This window comes from Halyomorpha halys, unplaced genomic scaffold (assembly GCF_000696795.3).
Source record: "Halyomorpha halys isolate HHAL.00 unplaced genomic scaffold, Hhal_1.1 Scaffold781.1, whole genome shotgun sequence".
NCBI lineage: Eukaryota > Metazoa > Arthropoda > Insecta > Hemiptera > Pentatomidae > Halyomorpha > Halyomorpha halys.
The window spans coordinates 319,142-344,721 of record NW_027109068.1 but is presented as its reverse complement, the minus strand read 5'-3'; the positions used below and the strand labels follow the sequence as shown (position 1 = coordinate 344,721).

The 25,580-nt window shown below is 28.4% G+C and overlaps 2 protein-coding genes across 3 annotated transcripts; one reads left to right on the top strand and one right to left on the bottom strand.

Moving 5' to 3' along the window:
- Positions 1-251: 251 nt before the first annotated feature.
- LOC106686131 (ubiquitin-conjugating enzyme E2 Z) lies at positions 252-9,602 on the bottom strand. The gene is made up of 6 exons (XM_014429281.3): positions 8,979-9,602; positions 8,642-8,902; positions 4,648-4,759; positions 3,603-3,704; positions 2,381-2,488; positions 252-1,407 (listed from the first exon to the last, which is right to left on the bottom strand). The coding sequence occupies exons 1-6, from the start codon at positions 9,179-9,181 to the stop codon at positions 1,276-1,278; spliced, it is 918 nt and encodes a 305-aa protein (XP_014284767.1). The 5' UTR covers positions 9,182-9,602; the 3' UTR covers positions 252-1,275.
- On the top strand, positions 9,537-24,309 carry LOC106686130 (GMP reductase 1). Of its 2 annotated transcripts, XM_014429278.3 has the most exons (8): positions 9,537-9,624; positions 9,828-9,979; positions 10,057-10,176; positions 14,623-14,880; positions 15,598-15,786; positions 16,751-16,823; positions 18,910-19,042; positions 22,404-24,309. In XM_014429278.3, exons 2-8 carry the CDS (start codon positions 9,893-9,895, stop codon positions 22,585-22,587), a joined length of 1,044 nt encoding a protein of 347 aa, XP_014284764.1. In that variant the 5' UTR covers positions 9,537-9,624; positions 9,828-9,892; the 3' UTR covers positions 22,588-24,309. The 2 variants fall into 2 exon arrangements, with proteins under 2 accessions (XP_014284764.1, XP_014284766.1); XM_014429280.3 differs by lacking the exons at positions 9,537-9,624; positions 9,828-9,979; positions 10,057-10,176 and adding an exon at positions 11,566-11,708.
- Positions 24,310-25,580: the final 1,271 nt, after the last annotated feature.

The window sequence follows — 25,580 nt, the reverse complement described above, 5'->3', positions numbered from 1 at the left end:
TACAATATACAAAGAAAGTAAATGCCAACAGTTGACATCTAATTGTACTTTTCCCTTCTCTCAAATTTTAATTTTTTTTTTAACCATCAAAATATAGATGCAATGCTGTCGCATATATGCTGAGAACCAGAGTAGTCCCCAAAAAGCTAAGAATTCAATTATGCTTGCAGTCCAGTGACATTTATAAAATATAAAAAATAAAAAAGCAAGCACTATGAATTAACAATTAAAGGTTGGTAAAAAATCAGTAATTAAAAAAAAAAAATTATATATATTTCTTAAATAATTTTAAAATGGAGAACATTCTCCTCTTTTACAAATATATATTTTAACTAAATTAATAGATGTCGACGGGTGATAATAACTAAATTAATACCATGTCGACGGATGATAATTCCTTTCATCACCTTGATAAAATATTTCAAATCATAATTCAATTAAAGCCCTCTAAAATGCATCCCTACATTACAGGATTTGCAGTTAAGAAATTTTTGAAAATTATTGCAACAAGTATTGCAATAATTTTAGAAATTATTGCAGCAAACTGTCCTCGATTTAGAGATCATTCCCAATAAGATAGTAAAGAGATCTATAGAATTATGATTTTAATAAATGTTACTGAGAAATCTCAGAAATATCACAGTCTGATAATGTTATTTTTTAGTATATTAGAAAAAATAAAATAATAACTTAATCATATAAATAAGCCTGAGCCTCTATAATGACAAATAAATACATCCTTTGCAATAAGTGTGCATATCTTCCACAGAGTATGGTAATTTAAATCTAATTTAATTACAAATATATACAATTACCCACACAATGCATGGAATACGACAATAGGAGTATATTTAAGCATACACCAATTAAGAGGCTCTAATAAAAATATTAAAAATCAAATATTGCTCGCAGGCATAGTTTTTGATTTAATAAAAAATTAAAAAAAAAAAATTAAGTAAAATATATGTTTACTTTATTCAGTATATAAAATTCTTCAAGAAGAATTTAACTATTGACAAAAGATTAACTAAAGGTAAATAGTAGTTATTTAAGCATACTCATAAATAATTTTATCGAAGGCGTTTTCATGCTTTCACAAACTGACTATTACCTTTTCGTTATAAAATAAATTAGACAAATTTAAATTCTGAAGTTTTAGTAAATATAGACCGTTTTCCAAAGATTAAAATAATGTGACAGCCTATTTTAGCGCTTAAGGAAGAATTTAAAGAGTTTTAATAATTTACACTCAAAGTCAAAGTCTTCTTTATGTCTCTATTCACTTTCTGGACTGCAGCTTGGGCTGGAACATGGAGTTGATTTTGTTTTAAGTCTCTTATATATTGTCTCCAGCCTTTCTAAAAGTCCTTTATAATCGAAAACACCCCTCTGCTCACCAAAAGGATCCTATATTTCATACACAATAGATTATTTTATCGAAATTATAAAAATAAAAAGTAAACTTTAAATATACACCCATACACATGTAAATATAAAAACACAGAAACACATTTACATCATGCACAGACTCAGAAATGCACAGAATTTTCATAAATCAACAAATTATAGTACATCTTGCATAAAAAATAGAAATCAATGAAGATTCTATATTGAAGAGTTGTAGACGTGAATTACATATATGAGGAGATGATTAGGAATGCGGTCAGTGAAGAATACACATAATAAAACTTATTTATTAATGCCACCAAGAGCCATTACTTATTACAGCCAGAATTTCAGGCCTTCATCTGGGCAAAGAACAAAACAAGTTAACAATCATAATTTTTAAATGGAATTACAGAAAAACAAGAAACATGAGAAGATAACAGATAACATAAGTAGTATTGAAGAAAATGCATAGTGTAATAATAAATAAGTTAATATTATTAATAAATTAGTTAATAATATTAATATTAACTAATAAACAAGTTTATAGTTATTTATGTTCTTCACTGACCGCAACTCTAATCATCTTTTCTTCATACAAATAATCTATATTTTTAATCGAAATACAAACTGGTAAATAGGCATATCTTATTATTTAGTTATCATTCTAATAATTGATAAAATATTGATTTATGACAATCACTCTTAAGAGTCCAATGGGGTAGGCTCATTAAATTCAAGGAATCGAGATAATTAGATAAAATAGCCATGAACATCAGAGCCATCAACTTGCACAGTGCTTGGTGAAAATTAAAAAAAAAAAAATTATTATAATACCCAAAATATAAAACCATACAGTTTCATAACAACATGCAAGACAACCTCTAAGAAAATGAAAATATATATATAAAAAAAAATCCTGATTTTTTTTAATAACTTGGTGCAGTAGAAGCAATAAACAAATAAATAAAATGAAAAAAAAAATTAACAATACCTGCATCGATGAACCTGTAAGATGCATTTTAGATTTAACAGTCGATTCATAGTAATCATAGAACTGAACAAAACTATGATTCATGGCCTCGACAAGTGGTTTGGGAATCTAAACATAAAATAACTCAAATGAAAATCATAACTTTCCTAAATTAAAGTAAATAAAAAATATATATATAATATAATATAATCACCAAATAGACAATGTATTAAATTTCAATAAATGGATTTAAATTAACAAATAAAATAAACTTTAACACCATTAGACCAACATATTAATGATCAAAAGTTAAGTCAACAACATGTAGCAATCTTCTGGTCCAAATCTTCAGATTTTCTCCATCGATACCAGAATCATACATAAACCAAATAATGGAATTAATTGTTATACGGATGGTTTTTTCACAGCCCAAGGCTCAGGCGATGGCATCTGGTATAACAATAAACCAATAGACAGAATATATATTTCTCTAGGGAGGTGGTTTAACTTTTTTCATCATGATACCCTTGTGTGGCTTAAAAAAAATAATAAATTTTTGGCTCCTTTGTTGGGTTAACAAAAATTTCGTGAAACCCTTGTTGGGCTGACAAACTTTCACAGCACCCCTGTTATGCTAACAAAATTTCATGGCACCCTTGTTGAGCTAAAATAAACATTTCGCCACAATTATTCTTGAAGCGGTTGAATATGTAGAAAAAAAATTGCTAAGTAAATGCTGGAATACACTGTAAATTTCATATTGTAATTTAAAATTTTCTTTTAGTAATAAAATTCATTTCTTCCATTCAGTATTATATCAATATCATGATAAATAAAACATATTTTTCATTCCTCAAACATGGCCTACAAATGATATAATCAAAAATAAATATTTCTAGGCAATACATGAAGCAATTAATTAGTAAATTCATTAAATCCTATCTTTTTATTTCTTGTTTATTATTTTAGTTCTATATTTCTAATTCTATATTTTGGGAAATGTAGAACCCAGAAAAAAATGACATCTAATTTCAATCAGGGCATTATCGCATTTGATTTTCTTAAATCGGATAACCCTGATACCATAAAGACAACTTATAAGAATTTCCAAAAATACTTTCTGTTAGATTAATTCTAGTAAAAATTATCTTAAAAATTAAAAAAAAGTATAAAACCTAAAGACAAATGAAAAATGTTATCATATTACAAAAATGAAAAAATTAATAAAGATATTGTGACTAACATTAAGAGCATAATCATTATCCAACATTCCACAGACAGCGACACGAATTGTTTCATGTTGAATGATTTCATTGTACCTTCTGCTATCACCTGGGCATCGTTCCTATAACATAATATTGAAAATTAAACAACATAATAATGTCCCTATTCTAGCAAAACTCATTAGAAGTCATATTGTTATTTATACAAACCAATTAAGCCAGAATAACAAAATCTATTGAGAAGCAAAACTCATCAAGTCTCTCAATTCAATCTCAATAGATGAGAGACCACTTAAATTCACTTCAATCCAATAAAACAAATGTGTTTTTCACTGAACTTGAAATATAAAAAAATTGAGAGGATTCCTATCACAAGCAATTATAATTTGTTTTAGAATATTATAAGACAAAAGTTCGAAAATAAACTAATAAAAAAAACTGAGCTTTTGGAATTTTCTTCAGCTTTAAGAAATCATTGTAGCAACAACAGTACTCTTAAAAAAAACTGATAAGCCACTAAAAATAAATATAGTTACCATTAAATTTAATAATATTCAAAGGTTAATAAAAGAAAGAAAAACTCCAAATAGCAGCTGAACATATGTGAATTTTACATTTCCAGAAAAAAATAATTATACTTCTTAAAATTAAACAGAAAGAAATATAAAAACGTAAATAATGATAAGATAAAACAAAACTAGCTGAGAAGTGGTCTGGTCTTGATGTAGAGCCCTGCAATGTCACACTGTGGACTCTGCAGTAAAAGACACGAAACACAACTGGCCCAAAGCTACCCCATGAGCACTGCTTGGAATAATGGCAGAATACAACCTGACGACAGATTCTAGACACAATAGCTTCCTCTGCCATCTTGATTGGATGCCTAATGATTCTAACTTTTTTTTTTTGGCCTCATCAAGACACAAAGTAAAAACTGTAAGTTACTTTTCTCTTTTTCAAAGGAAAAAAAGGACTACTAAATATTCCTATAATATAATTATTAGATAAAACTATGAACTGATACATACAAAAAGCTAGTTCATGTATGTTAATGACAATATTTACCCTTTCAAAACCAGGTTCATTATGATACGGTTTTTCAGTTAAAAGACTCTGTATTGATATGAGAACCGAAGATATTGTAAGAGCTGGACTCCATGCAGGACCTGACCAAGTCCTGTAAGATAAAATTCAAATTAATAATGCACTTACCATGTATAATATGACTTTGTTAATTTTAATACGATAGTTAGATAACGATAGGTTATAACAGTAGCAATGGAAAACAAAGTTTAGATAGGTAACTTCTTTGATTCACAACAGCATAGACTTATCTGATAGTTTTAGTGACTGGGATGAAGACAAATACATTTGGTATACGAAAAAAATATAATGATACAAGGGATGTACTAGATATAAAAATATATGTGTCTACTGTGGCAAAAGAGAGAAGTACAGCAAAAAAAAAGGTGTACAACATTAAGTAAACCTTACTTAATAACTCAAGGTTATCATCATTCCAACTTTTTTATGAACACAAAATTTACTTAATAACTCTTACTTAATAACTCAGGGTTATCATCATTCCAACTTTTTTATGAACACAAAATTTACTTAATAACTCAGGGTTATCATCATTCCAACTTTTTTATGGACACAAAATTAGTTTATATCAATTTTAATTCAGGCTTAAGCCTTATTAATAATTTGTTACTATTTAGTAATGTGTATAATAAATAACACACCACATTCATGAATTCTCCATGAGAACCCATTAAACATTCTTTTAAAAAAAAACACTCTAGTACATCTATCTCAAACATATTTGGCATAGACTGCATTAATTTTTCAAAAATCAAATCACTAAACAAATGTACAACAAAAGTAAATAAATAAATGAATTTAGCATTAGCAAAGCTATAAACTCGAAAATGGATGTAAGTAAACTGAAATTAATTTCTTTAAAAAACCTACTCCGTCTATCAAGGATATATGCTATATATCATCCAATGCTCTAGGATTTCTACTGTGACAAATGTGAAAATCCTGTTTTTCACAATTTGACACTTATAGTGATGATAAGGCAAGATGTAATTTTAAGCTTTTCGCAGTATAAAGTAAGTCTGAATTTCATCTGCTATTTCTGTTTTAATTATGCACAATATCTGGTTATGACTGCATGCTTAAATCTTTTAGTGCCAGGGTCGAAAAAGAGGTGCCTATGCAAAGATAACCGGCCGAATTTAAAATAGGGTTTGGAAAAAGGCTCATAAAAATCAAATAAAAAATAATATTTCCATAATTCAAAAAGCAGTGTATTAAGGATGAAATAGAAAATAAAACGATGACACTAATTTTTCTATATTCATTGAAAATTATATAAATAACAAAGGTAGAAATGATCATAAAGAAAATAAAAATTGAGTTTTCTTTTACAAAACGTATTTGCTCATGTGAAAACTCCTCTTTTTATCATAACTTTATGTAGACCATTTATTACAAATTATATACTTTGCATTTCCAATATAGTTTGTAACACAACAAATAATATTGAATAAAAAAATAAAGAATAACCCTAAGGTACGTGGCAAGCGCCGGATGGATTATCTCTTCCCAAACAACATTTGTTTATGTTGTTGTTGAGAAACTTTTTTTTTTTTTTTATTCCCTTGTCATAATGAAATTAGATGATTTATAACATATTATAAATTTATTTTGAGATAAGAGTTCCCTCGCAGTGCAAATAGTAAAGTGCTACAAGATGAGGGCCAATATATCCGTGCTGGCAATTTTCGCCAGTGAAGCAAAGGCCGATATATCGGCCTCCAGCTAGACTACCTTTAACTCCAGTTAAACTACCTGCGGTCTATCAATAACTCCATCATTACTTTGATGGCACTGAATGTTTGATAGTGAGCTATTAGCTTAAGTGTATTCATCTAAAATTGATAGCTTACAATTTAGTAATAATGAACTGTATTTAATTTTTATATTAAAAAAAGATGATTCAATTAGATTCACACAAAATATGCAGTATATTTGCAGAAACAAAGTGGATTTGATTCTTGATGTAACCAATACTAATTCTATATTATTTTTATCCTGTCTTTTGAAATAAATGAATTGATTAGATACATTTTACTAGAACTATAATTGGTATTCAAATATAATATTCTATTAATTAATCAATCCCTAAATGAATAATATTATTGTCAATATATTGCACAATAATATCACTGGCCAAACCCACAAAAGACAATATCATTTCTCAATAAGTTAAATAGAACGGCTACGATTTCTGTAGTTAAAATGTGGGATAAAAACAAGGCTAGTTATACCATTATATTATTTACAACTTCAAGAAAGGATGAAAAAGGAGAAAAACAAGGGTAGGTTAATAATGGAATGGTTAAAAAAATTAGGAATGAGCATACTTATCAAAATTATTAAATGAACAAAAAATAAATGAATCAAGTGATTTCAAAAATTTATGCGAGACAGTACATTCTTTGATAGTCTTGAGAATGGTCAAAACTGAAATTTACTGCACAAAATAATAAACCTTTCCAACAGTGTTTATCAATAACAAGTTAGTTGACAACATTGAATCTGTACTGTATAATACCACTACCTCTCCTCCCTACTAACATTTACTATTTTGAAAATTTCAATTTGATTTTCACTGGGTCATGACAGTTGCATGTGGTTTATCCTTTTCTGGGGCATTGTTAATTTAGAACCTTCTCCAGTGCACTTCGTTCAGGAATATCCTGTGTCAGGACGATTTATTATTCTATAGATATTTTTTTTTTTTATTATATATACTTATACATGGATTCTGATAGCATGTGTAATTTTAAGACAAATTCACATTACATAATGTTTTATTCAGATATGTCCTAAAGCCTTAAGTCATCAATAATCAGACTCACTTTTTTACATGTTTAATTCAGATATGTCCAAAAGCCATAAATCATCAATAATCAGACTCATTTTTTTTTTTTTCACCTTTTGACTATTTGTGCACAATGAAATAAAAAGTCGAACAGACATTCGACACAAGATTTTGTCACAATGTGGTAACTACAGAATAGATAGACCACCACGACAGACATACCAGTTCTATAGTTCTTGAACTGCCATAGTTATCATCTCTACTCTTGTACTCTTGGTTGTGATTTAATTGCTCTTCCTTCATTAGACAGATTTTGTAAACAGTTTTTTTATAAAAAAGTGACTTCTCTGTTTTGGAAAATATAAAAAAAAATTTTAAAGCTCAATTTATAATTGACCCCTTTATTATTTATAATTGAATGATTTTGTTGTATCAACCCTACAATAGCTTCATAGAACGTTTTGTAATATGTTTACTCGGCCTTCCCGCTCTAGCTAGAATAAACTGGTAACAGTATAGGATAATCCGTTTTTTCTGCCCCAATTGAAGAATATAAGGACATTACTCTATAAAAAAACAAAGGAAAATCGAACAAATATAAAGATCAAAATTGTTTCAGAATTAAATTTTAAATAAGGCTTAGTCACCGCAATTAGAAACTCAAATTCACACAAGTTATATGTTTTGTGGCATTCAAGCTATTTCCTAACCAAATTCCTTCCTTTCTCCCAACCACAGCTAAATATAAGCTAGATTTCAATTATCATACAGTAATGATATTAAGGCAATGAACTTATCTAATTATCTTATAATTAACAATGAGTCCTATGTACATTTGAATAGCTTTGTTTATCATTTCTTAAATATTATAATGAATTGACCAATATTGAAATTTAAATTCAAGTGAGCAGTAAGAATCATATTTTCACTTTGGTGATCATAGGGAATTAAGGTTGGTTCCTTTCACTGTAAACTAGGGATTAATAGAGACTGGTTAAATAAGAAACATATATCAAACAGTCAATCCCATAGAACCAATATTTTAACCTTATTTCACATTTACAAGTTGAAATACAAGTACAAATACTTTTGATAACCACACAGATCATATGTACCTACATTAATGAAGCTTAAATTTCAATAATAATAAAGACAGCAACTTACCCTAGTATGCTGATGCAAACTTTTCCACACTTGTAAAGATTAGGATTAAACCGCACAGTTCCTGCTCCAGTTGTCATAAATTTTACTTTAGGAGGTTTAATAGGATAATCTGGGGGACATCTTACAACAAAATAAAAATATCCACCTTCGTAGGGAGTTTCAAAAGACCCCGTAATCAGCGCATGTATCAAAGTCAAATCTTGTTCATCCTGAATTACAAATATCCCGGGAGGTGGGTCATTGTAAATTGCGAGCATATCCCTAGAAATGTAACAAAAGTTACAAAGGAAAATAAGCCAGATGAAATGATTTATTTTTATACCAAGTAACTGTGTACCTTTTCACTCTAGAAACACACTGAAAAGATCTTGCAGGATCAGGGGATGAATAAACTTGTACTTGTTGAGGTGCAACACTAGTGGCCACAGGAGATTGAGCAGTGTTTGTATTTGACGTTGAAACAGAAGTTGGGTCCCAGTCAGATGTTGTTGTATCATCTTCCATAGATACTGAAATTTCTGTGCTGGTCGGTTTCGACATGATTCTTTTAGTTAAGGACCATTCATAAATGACAATTGGAACAGCTATAAAACTTAGTATAGTCTAGGAATTAAACCCTAACATAAAAGTTCAAACTTTAAAGAGATAGGCCATATCAGCAACTGACACCAACAGTGTTGCCAAATTCAAAATAAAACAACGAGAATTACAGGAACAGGTGTGCTGCCTTTGTAAAATAATTATATTTTGAAATACCAAAATGATAAAAAAAAGTATCTTCTACTTTGAAATCCATTAACTTAAAAGTAAACAGTTACTTTCTCCTATAAAAAAATATCGAAATACATACAATCTTTTTTTGTTTTTAATTTTACAGTTTGCGTTATGGGAGGAGATTGACAAGGCCACACCCCCCCCTTTTTCTCTCGTTTAGTTTTATAATTCGATAAATCCCAGTAGCTCCAACTAGAAGATTTTACCAGGTTTGTTCACTCTATTTATTTGCTCGCAAGTGACATTTATTTCAGTAATTCATGTATTTAATTTCTTAGGTAATAGTGAAACTCTTGAGTTTTAATTTTTAAAATAAATATAATAGTTTTACCTTAATATAACATAAATTTCACATATAACTAGACTTTATACAACTTATTCCAAAATGAAACTTTATTATTACTGATTATAGAAGGTAACTCGACTGTTATCTGTCCGTACCTTCCGCCACCACCTATTTGACAGATCTCTAGAAAGATGCCGAACATTGTAAATGAAATCAAATTAGACTTTAAAGATGTTCTTCTGCGTCCTAAAAGGAGTACACTTAAAAGCAGAGCTGATGTAAGTAAATTGTCTTAGATTATTTTTTTTTGTAAAAGGTGTTCTTTAAGTCTTATGGAAGTGATTTTTTTTTGCAGGTTGATCTGTTTAGAGAAATTACATTTAGAAATTCCAAGCAAACTTACAAAGGTGTTCCTTTGATTGCTTCAAATATGGACACTGTTGGAACATTTGAAATGGCAAAATCATTATCCAAGGTAAAACCTAGTTGCCTAATTTTAAATGTATTTTTTGGCATATTTCCAAACTTGATTAAATTGAATTGTAATATGAAACATTAACCCACACTACAATCTCAATTACCAAGGTCATTATGATTTAAATAAAATTAACAGTCCACAAAAAGGGGGGTTTGAGTATTGATGTCATCAATGTAAGAAATTGATAAAATTCCTTAATCAATATAAATATCCACCATTTTTCTGGAAAACTTTTCCTATTTTTTTAAAATATTGCAAGTAATTACTTACTTATTTCCTTCTTTGAAATAAATGCTTATTTTTGTGCTGGTCCAAGAGAACTAAGAAAACAAAATTATTTGTGGAACAGACATAACATTGACCAGTTTGGCTGTGGATTATCTATGTCAAGGCAACACTACTGCATTGAGTGAAATGACAATTTTCTCCCTCAATTACTTGGGTGGATCTGGCATTTATTCAATTTTTTTTTTATCGATTTCAAATGATCCACTGAAGTTTTCTCAAAAAGAATTCTTAACTTTTTATGAAAATATTTCCACTCTTTTTGTAAATCGTAGAATTAAAAGAAATAATTATCAATTTTCACTACCTTTTATGATAACCTTCTGAATTTAATTAGTATTATTTATCTTATTTAAATCTAAAGTTTTTATAACTAAGAGAAAACCAAACCATGTATATGTTTGTTTATACCACCAAACCAAAATATGTATATTTAAAGAAGAATACTGATAATGTATTTATTTTTTATTTAAGAAAATTCGACTACAGACTAAATAAATGTTTTCTTTCTATTATATAATTCAGAGTTTGAATGTATTAAAAGGTATTGAGTTATCCAAGTTTAGCTATTTTCTTTCTTGCATTAATTAAAAATTTGAAAATTTTCTAAAAAACTAAATATTAATTACATTTCTTTAAGAAATTAATATACAGTTGTTAAAGTAAACCAAGTAATATAAAAATCCTGAATATAAAAGAGTAAAATACTTCACAATTTATTCTTTTAACTTCCTGATCTTCTATTGTTGTTTTTAATTTATTGGTTTAACAAGAATAATTCATATATTTTTATATATATTTCATAATAAATTTTTATTCAATCTATTGTTTGAAAACAAAATTTAGATAATTATATTATGTTGTGGGAAAAATTTAAAAAAACATGCCAGACAGTGTTATCTTAGTTTTATCTCCTCTTTTTATATCCATTTAGGATAATGCTTGATAATGAAGATTACTACTTTCTTATCTCGGTATTATTATTGCTTCAAATTACAAAAGTCTATTCAGTTGATTTAATTTTCAGATCAAATGATTAAAAATTGCATTTACTTATTTTGTTTGATTTGTTATAATATGGATCATTATTTTGTGATCATCTATTGATTGTTTTTATTAGATTATTTTTATAGTTCATCTATGTAGTCCTATGAGATTCATTTTGAAATAAATTATTTTCACAATTTACTGTTCATGTGATTTACCATGCACTGTGAACCATGGATTGAATGGAGTTGTTTAAAGTAAATTTATTTATTTTCACAAATACATGAATTTGATACTGTGTAAAATTAATACATTCTTTTTCATTTTCTACAAAATCAGTGTTTATTTCATAATGTATTTTATGTATCATATATTCTGATGATGGTATTGTTTATGGTTCAATATGTCAATGAGAGACTAATAAAATAAAACAATAGAATGGTTTACCATAAATAATCGTTTACTAGATTTTAAATTATACACCAGGTATCCAAAGTACTCGGAATTTACTGAAATGTTTATTTCGTTTTTTTTTTTTATGTCAACAGGACAGTTAGTTTTTAAAAAAATGCTTATTAACTAATAAATAAATCAAATATACAGTTGAATTAATTAGGTATCAATATATCAATACTTGGTTACTAAGTAAATGCTTTTGTTACTTTGATATTTTGAAGCATTTATTTAACTGACTTAATAATTATCTCTTATTCGATTTTGTTCAGCTTGAGAATTAATTTTTCCTTAAGATTGTTTTTATCTTGGATATTGTATTTCCTCATTTCCCTTCATTAGTGGGCCCACAAATGTTTAGTTAAATTTATCTTCGATGATGAGAAGAGTTTCAAGAACTTTAGAAAAAATGTATACTAGTCAAGTCCTAGTATATGCCAAATGTTCAGGGTCATTCTCTTTATAGATATTAAAATTTTATTCAGTATTCATTTTTTTTTCACTTCTTTTAAATTTCTGTTGAAAATATTAACATAATTAAGTCTATTTATAATTTGTCTATACAAGGTTACCTATCCTCTTTAATGTAGCCTCAAATCATTTATTTTTGTACTACTCTTTCACGATAATCATATTTTCTTAGAACTGTTGAAACACTTGTTGGGTGTCCTGAAATTCTAAAAATTTGTGCACAAAGCTTAGGCACATTCATCTGGGGATTGTTCTGATTAAGTTTTTAATGAATCTCTCATCTCTAACATTTAATAATTTTAAACTACCACTTTTTTCACCGTATTATAGCTTATTTTGATTTCTGTGTATTTTTATTATGGTATTTTGATTTCGGTGTATTTTTATTATGGTATTTTGATTTCGGTGTATTTTGATTTTGATGACAGCAGTCATCTTCACTAACTTTCTTTTAAGCTTTCCACTTTTTCTCGTAAGAAAAAAATATTTATTCAAGCCTGCTATTGATTTATTGATTTTTTTTTTTTGAGATCCCATTGTAAAAATGTCTTTTTTACAGTTTGGGTATCTCTTATGTACTGGCGAATAAATGTTAGAAACATAAAATTATATTTTCAAATAAATGAAAATGTAAAGTATTTATACTAGTTGGCAATAAGATGTTATGATTTCCGTATACATTTAGCTTATAACCTTGAACACATTTCACTTTTGTGGTTTAGTTATTTTATTTATTATAAAGTAGTAAAACATTTTTATTGAATGTAAAACAATTTCTATGTGTTCAAAATACTTTTGATATGCAGTTTGTAAATATTGAGAATATTTATAAATCAGTAATTTTTAATATATGATTCTAAATTTGATTCATGTATTGCAAGGAAAACGTATTTAATCTGTATTCAAAGCATGTGTAAATTCAAAATTAAAACATTGGTGTATAATCATGAAAATGTGAATAGCATTGAAAAATCAATTTAGCCTGATCTGTTTGAAAATTTTACATCTTATTCTTGTTTGTTGTTCTCGAGGAGTTCATTCATGCATTTTATCGTATGGTAAAGTAATAAGCTTTTGATTGCATATTTAATTGATGTCATTCAGTTGAAGTTTAAATTGATTGAGAAAATGTGCTTTTTTCCTTTAATCCTATTATGTTTACATGAGTGTTTGAAAAAAAATTTTTTTTTTGTTTTTTTACAAATTATAATTATAAAGGCTTAGTGAACCTGAAGGTTCGATGCCGATACAGCCAATTGCTGCCTACATACATCTATCCAGTGATGCCCTTTTAAACCCAAATCTAAAAGGTCGGTCTTTGAAGTAACCCTCTCTCCAAGCTTCGGTGTACCCCTAGGACGTTTACTTTTTGCTCTGGTATTTATTATTTTTTGAGATTCATTCAAATAAAGAACAGTTTTGTAAATGCTAATTTTTAAATTTTTGGACGGAATGAAAAAGCTAAGCAAATTGGAAATTGATAATATTATAAAGCTTTTGACAACCAACAGAGTCATAAGCTTTTTGAAATACATATAAAGCTGATACTATAAACTACACTGTTTTATTTTACCTTTTCCTGTAATGTTTGTTGTAATGAAAATGATTTGATCAATGGTTGAACAATTTCATCAATCATACTGGTAGTCTCCGATAATGTCCTTGGCGTATTCCATTTAACTAGTTTAGATTAACGTAAATATTTTCTAGCATACTGGAAGGAGTGAGATTCCTTGATAGTTATGATAAAAATCATCCTCAACCCCTTTTTGTGAATTGGAATAAGTAGAAACTCACTCCATTTCTTTGACATTTTCTCAATTTCCCAAATCTTTTTAAACTGAAAGGTGTATTTTGGAACTCCAGCTTCACCGCATGCCTTGATTAGTTCACTAGGAATATTGTCAGTCCTCACTGCCTTATAAGATTTTAATTTTCTGATGCCTTGTTTTTTACAAAATTATTAAAAATTATATACATTTTACAAATAATTTTTTATTTGAATTTAATATAGGATTCAAATTCATGCATCAAAATTTAACTCTGCTTAGAAGTGTGAGAATTCAGGATTCAAAATAATTTCTCTAATTACAGAAATCAGGTTTCCATAATTGTAGTGTTAAATTAAAAGTATTATTTTGATATCAGTGAGGCTTTGCTTATATCAATTCGCATCAATATATATCAATATTCATATATGTCAATGCTGATATATATTTTAGTTGTGATTGTACTTTTGTATTTTAGCATGGACTGATGACAGCTGTTCACAAATACTATCAGCCTGAAGAATGGCAAGCATTTGGTGAATCAAACCCAGAAGTTTTGGGTCATGTAGCTGCAAGTTGCGGTCTGTCAGATAATGACCTCAACAGGCTGAAACAAATTCTCGATACTTTACCTGCCATCCGATTCATTTGTTTAGATGTTGCAAATGGATATTCTCAGCAGTTTGTGGAGCATGTTCGACGTGTTAGAGAAGCTTATCCTAATCACATCATTATCGTAAGTTACTTGAAAATATATTTTATAGAAATTTCTTTCTTTCCTTTCAAAGTTAGCTTTTATAACTTCTTGATAAAAACAAATAAATTGTTAACAAGATAGGCTTTTATATTGTATAATGCTGAAAATGGTTGCCTTTGACCTGATTATATATTATATGCTATTTAATGTATATAATATGCTGTTAAAAAAACAAAAAATATATATATATATGCATGAGTTAAAATAGGGGTCATTACTACAGGAAGGGACAGAATTGTTGTCCAGATCATATTTGGCAACCCATTTATGATTTTAAAGCTGAGGAAATATTTAAATTATAGTATGAAGCTGTTTCTAATTGTGATTTGATTGCAATCCTTTTTATCAAAATATTATTTTATTCATAATTTTTTTAATTTTCAATGGATTTAACTCCATCTAAATGCACTACTTTAGATATACGGGACAATGCTCCTGTCTCTGTTTATGGCACAAAACTCAACATTATCAATGAGGTTCGTTAAAAGAAGTCTGATATACATTCTTTATGGTGATTGGAGATCTTATATCATTAATTGTTCAAATATTTTTCATTTTTAAAAAAAATGCATAACAGTTTAACATCGGCTTAGAGGTAAAATGATCGATAAAAATAGCACTAGATAATTATTCTATGAATCTGATGATGCGATTGTGTGTTTATGCTTATAAGCATCTAAAAAAGTTAATTTGAAGGCAGGTAATGTGGTGACTGGTGAGATGGTAGAAGAATTAGTTTTGTCTGGAGCGGATATTATCAAAGTTGGTATTGGGCCTGGATCTGTTTGTACCACACGTATCAAAACAGGTGTTGGATATCCTCAACTATCTGCGGTTCTAGAATGTGCTGATTCAGCCCATGGTTTGTCAGCACACATCATTTCTGTAAGTATGTAAACATTTACAGTAATATATTAGAAGTATAAGGTTGCTTGTCTGAAGGATAACAGGTAAGGTGTAGTGAATATCACTTATACAAGGAATTCTCTTTCTCTTATATGTTTTAGTGAACGCCTAAATAGTTCTTCCTTACAGTTTTTGAAAATCATAAATAGTTAACTGAAGTAACGATCAGAAATGGGTAAAAATAAGCTGTAGTTGAAACTAACAGCTAAAATTGCCATGAAAAAAACATGTTAAAAACCACACGGATGTGATATTTATTCATCAATGGTTCATTGATAAATAAGGGTCATATCCATGGCAGTTTTAGCTATGAGAATAAAAATTTATTATAATATTTGCCCAACTTTGTTAACAATGGCAATGAAATGATATAATATGTGGTAAGTATAAAATATAGGAGCATCTGACATAATACTACTTCACTTGAAAAAATATTTTTCCTGTATATTTGAATACTGATAAAAAATTTTCAATTAACCTTTATTAAAGGTTTTTAATTAATTTTTTTAAAATTAATTTACTTTGATGTGACTAAAGAAAGACTCAAAAATTATGTGTAGGAATAATCTATTTGTTAAACTAGCTCAAAAATGCCCAACACTAAATGTTTCATTATTCTTGTACTAGAATAACATAACACAGCAAATCGTGTTCATTTTCTGTTATTATTATCAAAATATTAAAATTATGATTTTTTTTATGAGGTTGAGAATTTTAGAAAGTGGTTTCAGATAAAGACTAAAAAGCCAGTTCAGGTTACACTTAATTTTATTAAATTAGAATAATACAGAAAATTTTTATTATATATTTGCAGAATACAAAGTTAATTAACGTTTTAATTCAAATGATACATGGAAAAATGAGAAGAAACAAATTTAGTTAGTGTGGCATTTCAGCATCAAGAATTCATTATTGTTTTTAAAAAGTGTATTTTTGTTTTCAGGATGGAGGTTGTACATCTCCTGGTGATGTAGCAAAAGCTTTTGGAGCAGGTGCTGATTTTGTGATGTTAGGAGGTAAATATATCATTGTAAATATTAAATCTTATCTTTAAAAATTCTTCAAATGCTAAAATAGAAGACTTTATTTATCCCAATGAGTGATTAATTAAACAATTATACACAGAGATGTTAAAGAACTTTCCTTTTCTAATTCTTAGAAAATGCTTCGATTCAATTTCAGTACTTTTAAATGTAGAGCAGCCATCATGTATTCAAAATATGAACTCTAACAGATGAGTTGTAAAGAAGTGATGTAATGTCCAAATAAATAGATTTGAGAAGTAAGGATTGTTTTAGTGGAAGGAAATGAATTTGAAAAAGAAATTTATTCTGAACTCTTATAGATTCATGTATTTATTTCTTGTAAAAGTATATCCAGGTATTAACCATTAGTTAAGATGAAAACTACAATAGTAATTAAGATTGCCAACTTCTTTTGCAATTGAGGGCTTTGGGAAACCAAATAAAGACTAGGTAAGAATAACAGACCAAGTATGAAAAACATTTTGCTTCTTTTTAAGATCTGAATTTATTTATTTTTTCCACTGAACCCATTATTGATGTCCAGTTTTCAAATGTTAAATATTAACCTTAGTTATAAATTATATCAGGTCTCAATTTCTTAAAATTGAGGCTCTGAAACATTAAAAAAAATATTGTACCAAAAATTGATCGTTAGGACCTGCTAATGGTATTTTTATATGAAATGTAAAAAGCAGGAGGCAATATTTGGTGTTAAGTATTTTAAACTATTGTATTTGTTTCCTCAAGGGAGGTACTGGAACACCATTCCAGCATGTGCTGCCTTCAAATTGAGCTCTACATTTAATTATACATGTAAATTTGGTGTGCATTGATATTATCTTGAATTAATTTGTAAATGACACATTAAGTAGCAAGAGTTAATTTATATATAACCAAACATATAATCATGGATTATAATTCAAATCAAACAAAAAAAAAATGTTGGTCCTTAGCATATTATCGATGTCCAGTTTCCGAATGTTTAAATTTAACTTAGTTATAGATTTCTAAAAGGGAATAGTAAGGTGCTGTGCTGCCAACTCCAAGGACCCGGGTTCAAATCTGCCTATGGCAGATAATAATTTATTCTGTTTAAATAAATAATTTAATTTTTATCTATTTTAGTCTTAACACATTTTATTATTCTTACAAGTCCGAAGTTTCGGCCAATCCGGCCATCCTCAGGGACAGTCTTAATACAATTTTGGATCTAAATGATTTCAAAACTCAACTTCATTTAGGCTATTCTGCCCAGGTCAAAACAACAATTTCTAATTAGTCAATAAAAACAAAAATTAAAATTTATTTATCACTTGATTGTTGTGATAAAGTTTTAACAAGTAGTGACTGTGATAAATGAATTTTAATTTTAGTTTTTAATGTAAAAATTGACTAATTAGAAATTGTTGTTTTGACCTGGGCATAATAGTCTGCCTGAAGTTGAGTTTTAAAATCATTTAGATCCAAAATTGTATTAAGATTGTCCCTGAGGCTGGCCGGATTGGCCAAAATGTCAGACTTATAAGAAAAATTAAATGTGTTGAGACTAAAATGGATAAAAATTAAATTATTTATTTAAACAATATTAACCAGTTTCAAGAAAGTATTTAAGATTATAAATAAAATAATTTATTCTGTTACTGCAGCCTCATAAAGTGGGTGGGTACCTTTAATTGGAAAAAATCTGGCGGTTGAGGGTGATCATCAACAAATCACCCATGTATAGCCATTGTTCATGAAACAGTACTTCCTTACAAAAATACTGAACCCCTTTCCCTTTATGGTTTGTAGCAGTACAGATTTTTCATAGATTTCCATAACTCACATCTTAATAGAGAATAAATATATTTTGTACAAAAATATGCACTTGTTCTGATGAATTTAATCAACATCAGAGAATGATTTCCATTCTGCTCCTTGGCAAGGAACTTGTTAAACTAATCAAACATTCATTTATTATTAATATCTAACATATCTTATCCAACATTTTCAAATAAATACCGTTTGTTATTATCTAGTTCCATTCATTGATTTCTGTGCATATATATTTTTTATGGTTTATACATTTTTCTTTCAGGTATGCTTGCTGGGCATGATCAGTCTGGTGGTGAAATAAGGCATAAACCCGATGGAAGGACAGTAAAACTTTTCTATGGAATGTCTTCTGATACTGCTATGCTTAAACATCAAGGAGAAGTTGCTCAATATAGGTTATTATCCTTTTTTGCTTATCTTTCTTTGCTATAATTTTTGAAATAAATAAATAAAATAAAATTATCAATATCATACTTAATTCCCACTTCGGTATTAGATAAATTGTGTTGTAACTCATTTCCATAAATCTACTTTCTCAGCTGATTATAATATATATGTATATTTTGTAAAAATGACTTCCATACGTACAGTGAAGAATAAACTTTTAAATTAAATTAATTATAAGATTTAAAATGTAACATCATTAAGGAGTTTTAAATATAATATGTTTAGTGGTGAATTGAAGAAGCAGGGAAGATCTTTAGTGAGATCAGATGAGGTCTTCTGGGAAGAAGAAAGGTGACAAACGCAGACCAAACTAGTTGTATATAAATTGACCTTCCTTCCTATCCTTTCTTACTCTTCGGAATCGTGGATTCTCTCCTCAAAACACAGGAGTCAGTTACAAGCCATAGAAATGAGGTATCTGCGAAAAACAGAAAGAAAGACATTGAGGGATAGGATACGGAACGCCACTATACGGGCTAATCTTGACGTCAGACCAGATGAGACCATTCTGTAGGAGTACAAACTAAAATGGTTTGGACTTCTTCTAAGGATAGATCCAAATATAAGTGCCAGGAAACTTACGAGACCCACAAGAGAAAGAGAAAAGACCTTCGCATCTCCTGGGAGGACAGTATAAGGGAGGCATTCAAGAAACATGGGATGGATTGGAATAGGAGAAGAGAGTTGGGACAAACTCTATAAGCTAAATCCTCACACCAAACAGCGGTAGAAGAGGGAATGACTATGATGAAGATGATGTTTAATGGTTTATAATAAGTGTTAAAGCCTAAAGTGTATTTTCTTTTCATTAATTTTTATTTACTTCCAATTGGTGTTTTTATTTTTGTTAATTACAACCTCATTTTCATTTTTTTAACTACAAGGTACTTATATTTTTAAATTTATATTAAAAAATTTGTTACGTAGAATAATGTACAATTAGAGGTCTGTTGTGGTTCGAGTATAAATACATCACTGCAGTATAACATTTGTACAACATTCAACCTTCAATAGGATTAAAGCCTGGAAACAGACTGATAAGGCAGTCTACTGTCAGTATTAGCAGGTATTGGATCCACCTGGTGCTCTTTTCTCGCTGGCTCACCGTCTTTCTGGCTCACCACTTTCTACTCTATAGTCGACCTGCGTTTTGGAGTGCCTTTTTTTTATTGACCCTCGCCTATCAGCAGCTCATCGAAAGCGGCCATCTCGGATGAGAGATATTATACTTAAGAGTTATAATCAATAAGCGCATATCGCCCTCCCCCTCCTCTCCTCGGCCATCTGTGAGTGACTATTTTTCTTTTTCTTCTCTTTCATCGAACTTCCTTATTTTATTTTTTTTTTCCTTATTCTTTTCTCATCAACTGAAATAGTGGAAAATTAACTTTTTTTTTGTATGAAGAGAATTCTTTTAGTTTTGTATGTATGTCCCAATAGTTTTTTACTTCACAATTAATTCTTTTTTTTTTCTTTTTTTTTGGAACTACAGGAAACTCCTTTTTTTTATTTCATTCAATTGTATAGCATTTTGAAGGAATTTTTTTTATTATTTTAATTTTTTATGAGATTAATTTTCAGGTCCTCTGTTTTTTATTTTCTTTACCCAAACCAGCGAAAATTTACTCTGGGGAAGAGAATTATTTTCAAGCACAAAAAACCTCTTGCCCCAACAATACTAACTATTAGTTAATACAACTTATTAGTGTTGCTCTTTGACCGCACCCCCATTCATCTTCTCCTCGTATGTCATCCACGGTCAACTATCTCTCATAATCATGAATACTAACTATTGTTTATTTATTTAAGAAGTAGTCAATTGAGTCCACAAATGTATCAAATTCTAAAAAAGTATTTTTCCATAAAATTATTCTTTGAAAGTGGCTACTAGTCTGTATTCAACAGGATTGGAGATATCAGTTTTTCTCTGTACCGGTTTTTGGCACAGTTATACGTAAAATGGTCATGTGTTTGTTCACTTATTCCATCATAAAAGTTTAGCTGTCAGTTTAATTTGAATTGGAAAAACAGTTCTTGGCAGCTTCATGTGTCATCAAAAACTGGGTTAATTTGTTGAATAATTTTCTAAGATTTTCTCTGTTGTCTTTTTTTTATTGATATACTTATAAGTATTTTTATAAATTAAAAAAATATTAAAATAAAGCAGTGAGTTTACCATGTTTCTCAATCTTGGTAGAGTTCTTTGGGTCTGTTTTGAAATTACCTTAATTTTTATTTTTCTCATTCAAGCAAGATTTTTATGTCAGAACAATAGTACCATCTATTATAGAAAGTTTCAAAGTATTGATTGTTGGTTATATATCTATTCTGAAGATGTTAAGATGATTTAAACATTCAACTAAACAATGGTATCGCTCATGTATTTGTGCCAATAGTTGGGTTAACATTTAAATCTATTTGTTCAGATAAAAAATAGATTTGAGGAAACATAGGTGTTACGGTGAGTAGGGGTTTAAAAGGAACCTTTACTAGCCTAACCATGAATAGTACTGAAAATAAAAGAAATGAACTGCCGAATTTTGTTAATATTGTAGTGTGACTAATTAAACAAAATAAAATTAAACCATTTGAAAACAATATATACAAACTAGAAAAAAAAAGAATTTAACTAAACTTATATCTATTACAAAATTAAGTAATGTTGAACAACATACAAAAAATGTCTTAATATAACTGTGGGATATTAATATACTGGATGGTAATATGACAATATGATGGACCCTGCTGTGGATAGGTTGTTTTCTCCTCTTGGAGGATGAGCCAATGCAGTTTGCCCGCCGTGGTGAAAAGTGTTTGAGATGACAGAGATGCCCAGACTGCTTCTAGTGATAAGTACGTCTGAGCTGGCATATAGAAACATATGTTGGCCGCAACAATAGGTGAAAATGAAACATCATTAAAAAAGTTGAAGTAAACATTCAGTGAGGAGTGTGATATATTTTGGTTCTAAATTCACTTTTTAGTATCAAAATTAACTAATAAAATTTGTTTGCTAATATGAACCAATTGATTTTAATTGTGTTAATGATTTTGTTATTTTATTCTTAGAGAAGTTTGTCGGGAGGTGCGGTCACCAAAGAACAACATAAATAAACAAAACCATATTTATTTATTTTATGCCGACGTTTCGACCTGAGTTGGCATAAAATAAATAGATATGGTTTTGTTTATTTATGTTGCTCTTTGCTGACCGCACCCCCGACAAACTTCTCCAAGCATTAATCTACGGTCAACTATTTACACCTCATTATTTATTTTATTGTATTTTTAATCAATCAATTTTTTCAGATGTGCTGAAGGAAAAACAGTTGAAGTTGAATATCGCGGTGATGTTGAAGGTACCGTGTTAGATATTCTCGGAGGCCTGAGAAGTGCTTGTACATATACAGGTGCAGGAAAATTAAAAGAACTCTCAAAGCGTGCCACCTTTATCAGGTGTACCCAACAAGTAAATACGGTTTTTCGTTCCTAGTAGGTATTGATGTTAACTAAGTAAACTATCTAGTATGCATAGTCATAATTTAATTATTACTATCTATGATCGATTTAATTGCATTATGCAACAATCTCCAAATTGATCTTTCTCACTCAATCAAAAATTAATTGCTGCCACGATAAATTATTTATTATAATAATTAAGTAATTTTTATTTGATTTAAACAATTAAATTATAAGTTGTCATTGTTTGTATTAGATATAATTGTTCGAATGCACCAATGGCGCATGCTGGCTCATGCAAAATTGTAAATTAGGAATGATAGTCATCAAATTAATCTGTGATTATTAAATTTTATCATAATTGCTATTTTTTAATAAATCAATTGTATGCAGCATTAGATTACTTTTAATTTATATAGGTAGTTTTTAAAATTTTAAAAATGTAGATATTTATGTATATAAAACTTTTAATTCCAAAGAAACCTCTATTGTTCCCTATTTACATATTAATTGTTATGTTTGATTTTTTTTTTTTAAGCTTAATTTTACATTAATACACCACAAAGGCACAATCAAAATGTTATATTATTTTAGTGTGTAGAGAAAAAGAAGAAAAAAAAAAGTGTAGTCTAGTCTATTATAGTCAAATCAGGTCTTTAATTTAATTTTAATTTATTCCTTAGAACACAAAAATATTAACAGATGTAGATCCAGAAGGTTATCATGAATGTTATTGATATTAGTGAAAATAGTAGTAAACAGTGTAATTCAAATTAATCGAAAAAGATATAACATAAGACAAATATTTATTTAATAGTTCAAAATTATTAATATTTAATACATTTCAAAGTTAAACAGAATCAACATCAATGCAAACTATGTAGTATAAAATTAAGTAAATAATGTTATATCAGATTTTTTTTTTTATTGAAGTGTAATAATACAATATGCCATAATTAGGGGCAACGAGTATTAATGTTTTAAGTGTCCATTCATATCATACAGACAAACTAAGAACAAAAAATAATTTAAATTATTACAATAGCAATCCTAAAATAAAAGAATAAATAAAAACAACATTACTAGTATGATATAGATCAGTGATTCCTAAACTTTTTTGTCTTACCGCCCCCTTACCTGGAAAAATATTACTTAGTGGCCTGTGGAAATTATTTTATTTTTTTTTTTTTAATAGAAATTAATAGGAAATATGTATGTAATAAAGTTTCTACCTTTTTCATGAAATATAGCAAAGAAAATTGTAAATTGAAAACATTAAAGTTTGAAATTATGAAAGTATTTATTGAACTCAGAATGGCTTGTATAACAAAGAAGTTTGAAACATTTGAAATCAACTTTACGAGAAGGATGAACCTGGTGATTTAGTAATCCTCAGCTCTATTTTTGTCAGTAGTAATATTGTTGAACATGAAAACTTGTAGTTATTCATTGCCCGCCAAATGCACCTGTGGCCATCACTGCCTCCCTGAGTCGCTGCAGCACCCATAAGGGGGCTGTGGTGCCCACTTTGGGAATCACTGATATAGATTAACAAAAATATAAATTGACATAATAAAATAGAGCAGATTAAATAATTAAAAAAATATTTATGCATAAAATAAAAAGAATTAAAAATAAAATAAATACACATTCGTACCTATAAATAACATATGCATTCAGCATTTGGAAACCCAAATCAATGTACCTTGTAACCTCTCCAAAAAAAAAAAAAAAAATTTGCAGTTACAAATAAAAAGTACAAAATAAATATTAAAATGTCAATTAATGATATAGACCATATAACGCTTAATAACTTGGTATCTTCACTGATATGTTTACAATTTCACAGGAAACCAATGAATCATCTTTATGCACAATCTTTAAGAAAGACATGTATTACTGATAGTATAATTAATTTAGCTATAAGTTGTTGCTAGTTAAATTTTAATAATTGTTAATTTTGTTTTGTTAGTCAAAAATTGTTTTGTTTTTTGACATTTTTCCATCAACAAATATCATATTAATACTTTGTTAAATAGTTCAAAAACTTTAAAAATAGAATTGTTCCATGCTGATATTGTTTTTCTAGTAAATAATATTTGTGAGCTCATTTTGTATCAGATGTTTGTATTAACTTATGGCCATAGTTGAATATTAAAAAAATAAATCATTTTATTATACGTATAATTGTATGAATATTATTGAATATTCAATCAATCAATAAACTTTCTTGCCATTAATATTGTATTATTTTTATCATTACTTTAGTCCTAAGGTTTTTCTTTGAATCGATAAATTATAAATGAAGACAGATCTTTGCACTACCGACTTCATACTATACACACTGACTCCTATAATTTAATATAATAATAAGTGCATATAATTTTACATCCTATGTTTGTAGTGTTCCTACAGGAGTTCTTGTTGTTGTTGATGTTGAGGAGGTTATCCTCTCTCATGGTCTATTCTCTGTCATCTTTTAACAGATAAAATAAAAAATTTGTTATCTCTGGCTGAAAAATTACTATACTTTGTTATTTTCATTTAATTTAGTTTTTATAATATAGGTAGTATCTGCTCTCTGCTAATATAGAAGATATATTCTGACAATGTATTAAGAAGCATTGAGAAAATAACCAGAAAAATTGAGTATCGAGAGGCTGGATATAAATATTATAGTGACAAAAAAAGATTTGAGTAAAACTGTAGATGATCGTTTCACAGATGACAAATTTGATATAACACCTTTTAAAATTTATTGATTATATGAAGTGGGTATTATTGTAACATAATATTTTTCATAAGAAAGCTTCAAGAGTTTAAGGAAAGAATACAAAGGTATAATTACATGGTGCAATAGCTGAAACATGAAACAAAATATAGCACCTAAAATCATTTTAATTGTTTACATATGTCCTGGCTTCAATAATTAATGCAAAAATGCAAATTGTTACAAACCAAAAATTGACACAAGACAAAAATGCCCATCGCCCCAATCTTATACTGGAAATACCTACTAAATAGTAA

Bases quoted from the DNA above. Each gene is read 5' to 3' on its own strand.
- LOC106686131 (XM_014429281.3), bottom strand. From the start codon at position 9,181: ATGTCGAAACCGACCAGCACAGAAATTTCAGTATCTATGGAAGATGAT. The intron at 8,903-8,978 runs GTACACAGTTAC...TTACATTTCTAG, and splicing joins TGTGTTTCTAGAGTGAAAAG to GGATATGCTCGCAATTTACA. The intron at 3,705-4,647 runs GTAAATATTGTC...ATTATGTTATAG, and splicing joins ATGAACCTGGTTTTGAAAGG to GAACGATGCCCAGGTGATAG.
- LOC106686130 (XM_014429278.3), top strand. From the start codon at position 9,893: ATGCCGAACATTGTAAATGAAATCAAATTAGACTTTAAAGATGTTCTT. The intron at 9,980-10,056 runs GTAAGTAAATTG...TTTTTTTTGCAG, and splicing joins CACTTAAAAGCAGAGCTGAT to GTTGATCTGTTTAGAGAAAT. The intron at 19,043-22,403 runs GTTATTATCCTT...CAATTTTTTCAG, and splicing joins GGAGAAGTTGCTCAATATAG to ATGTGCTGAAGGAAAAACAG.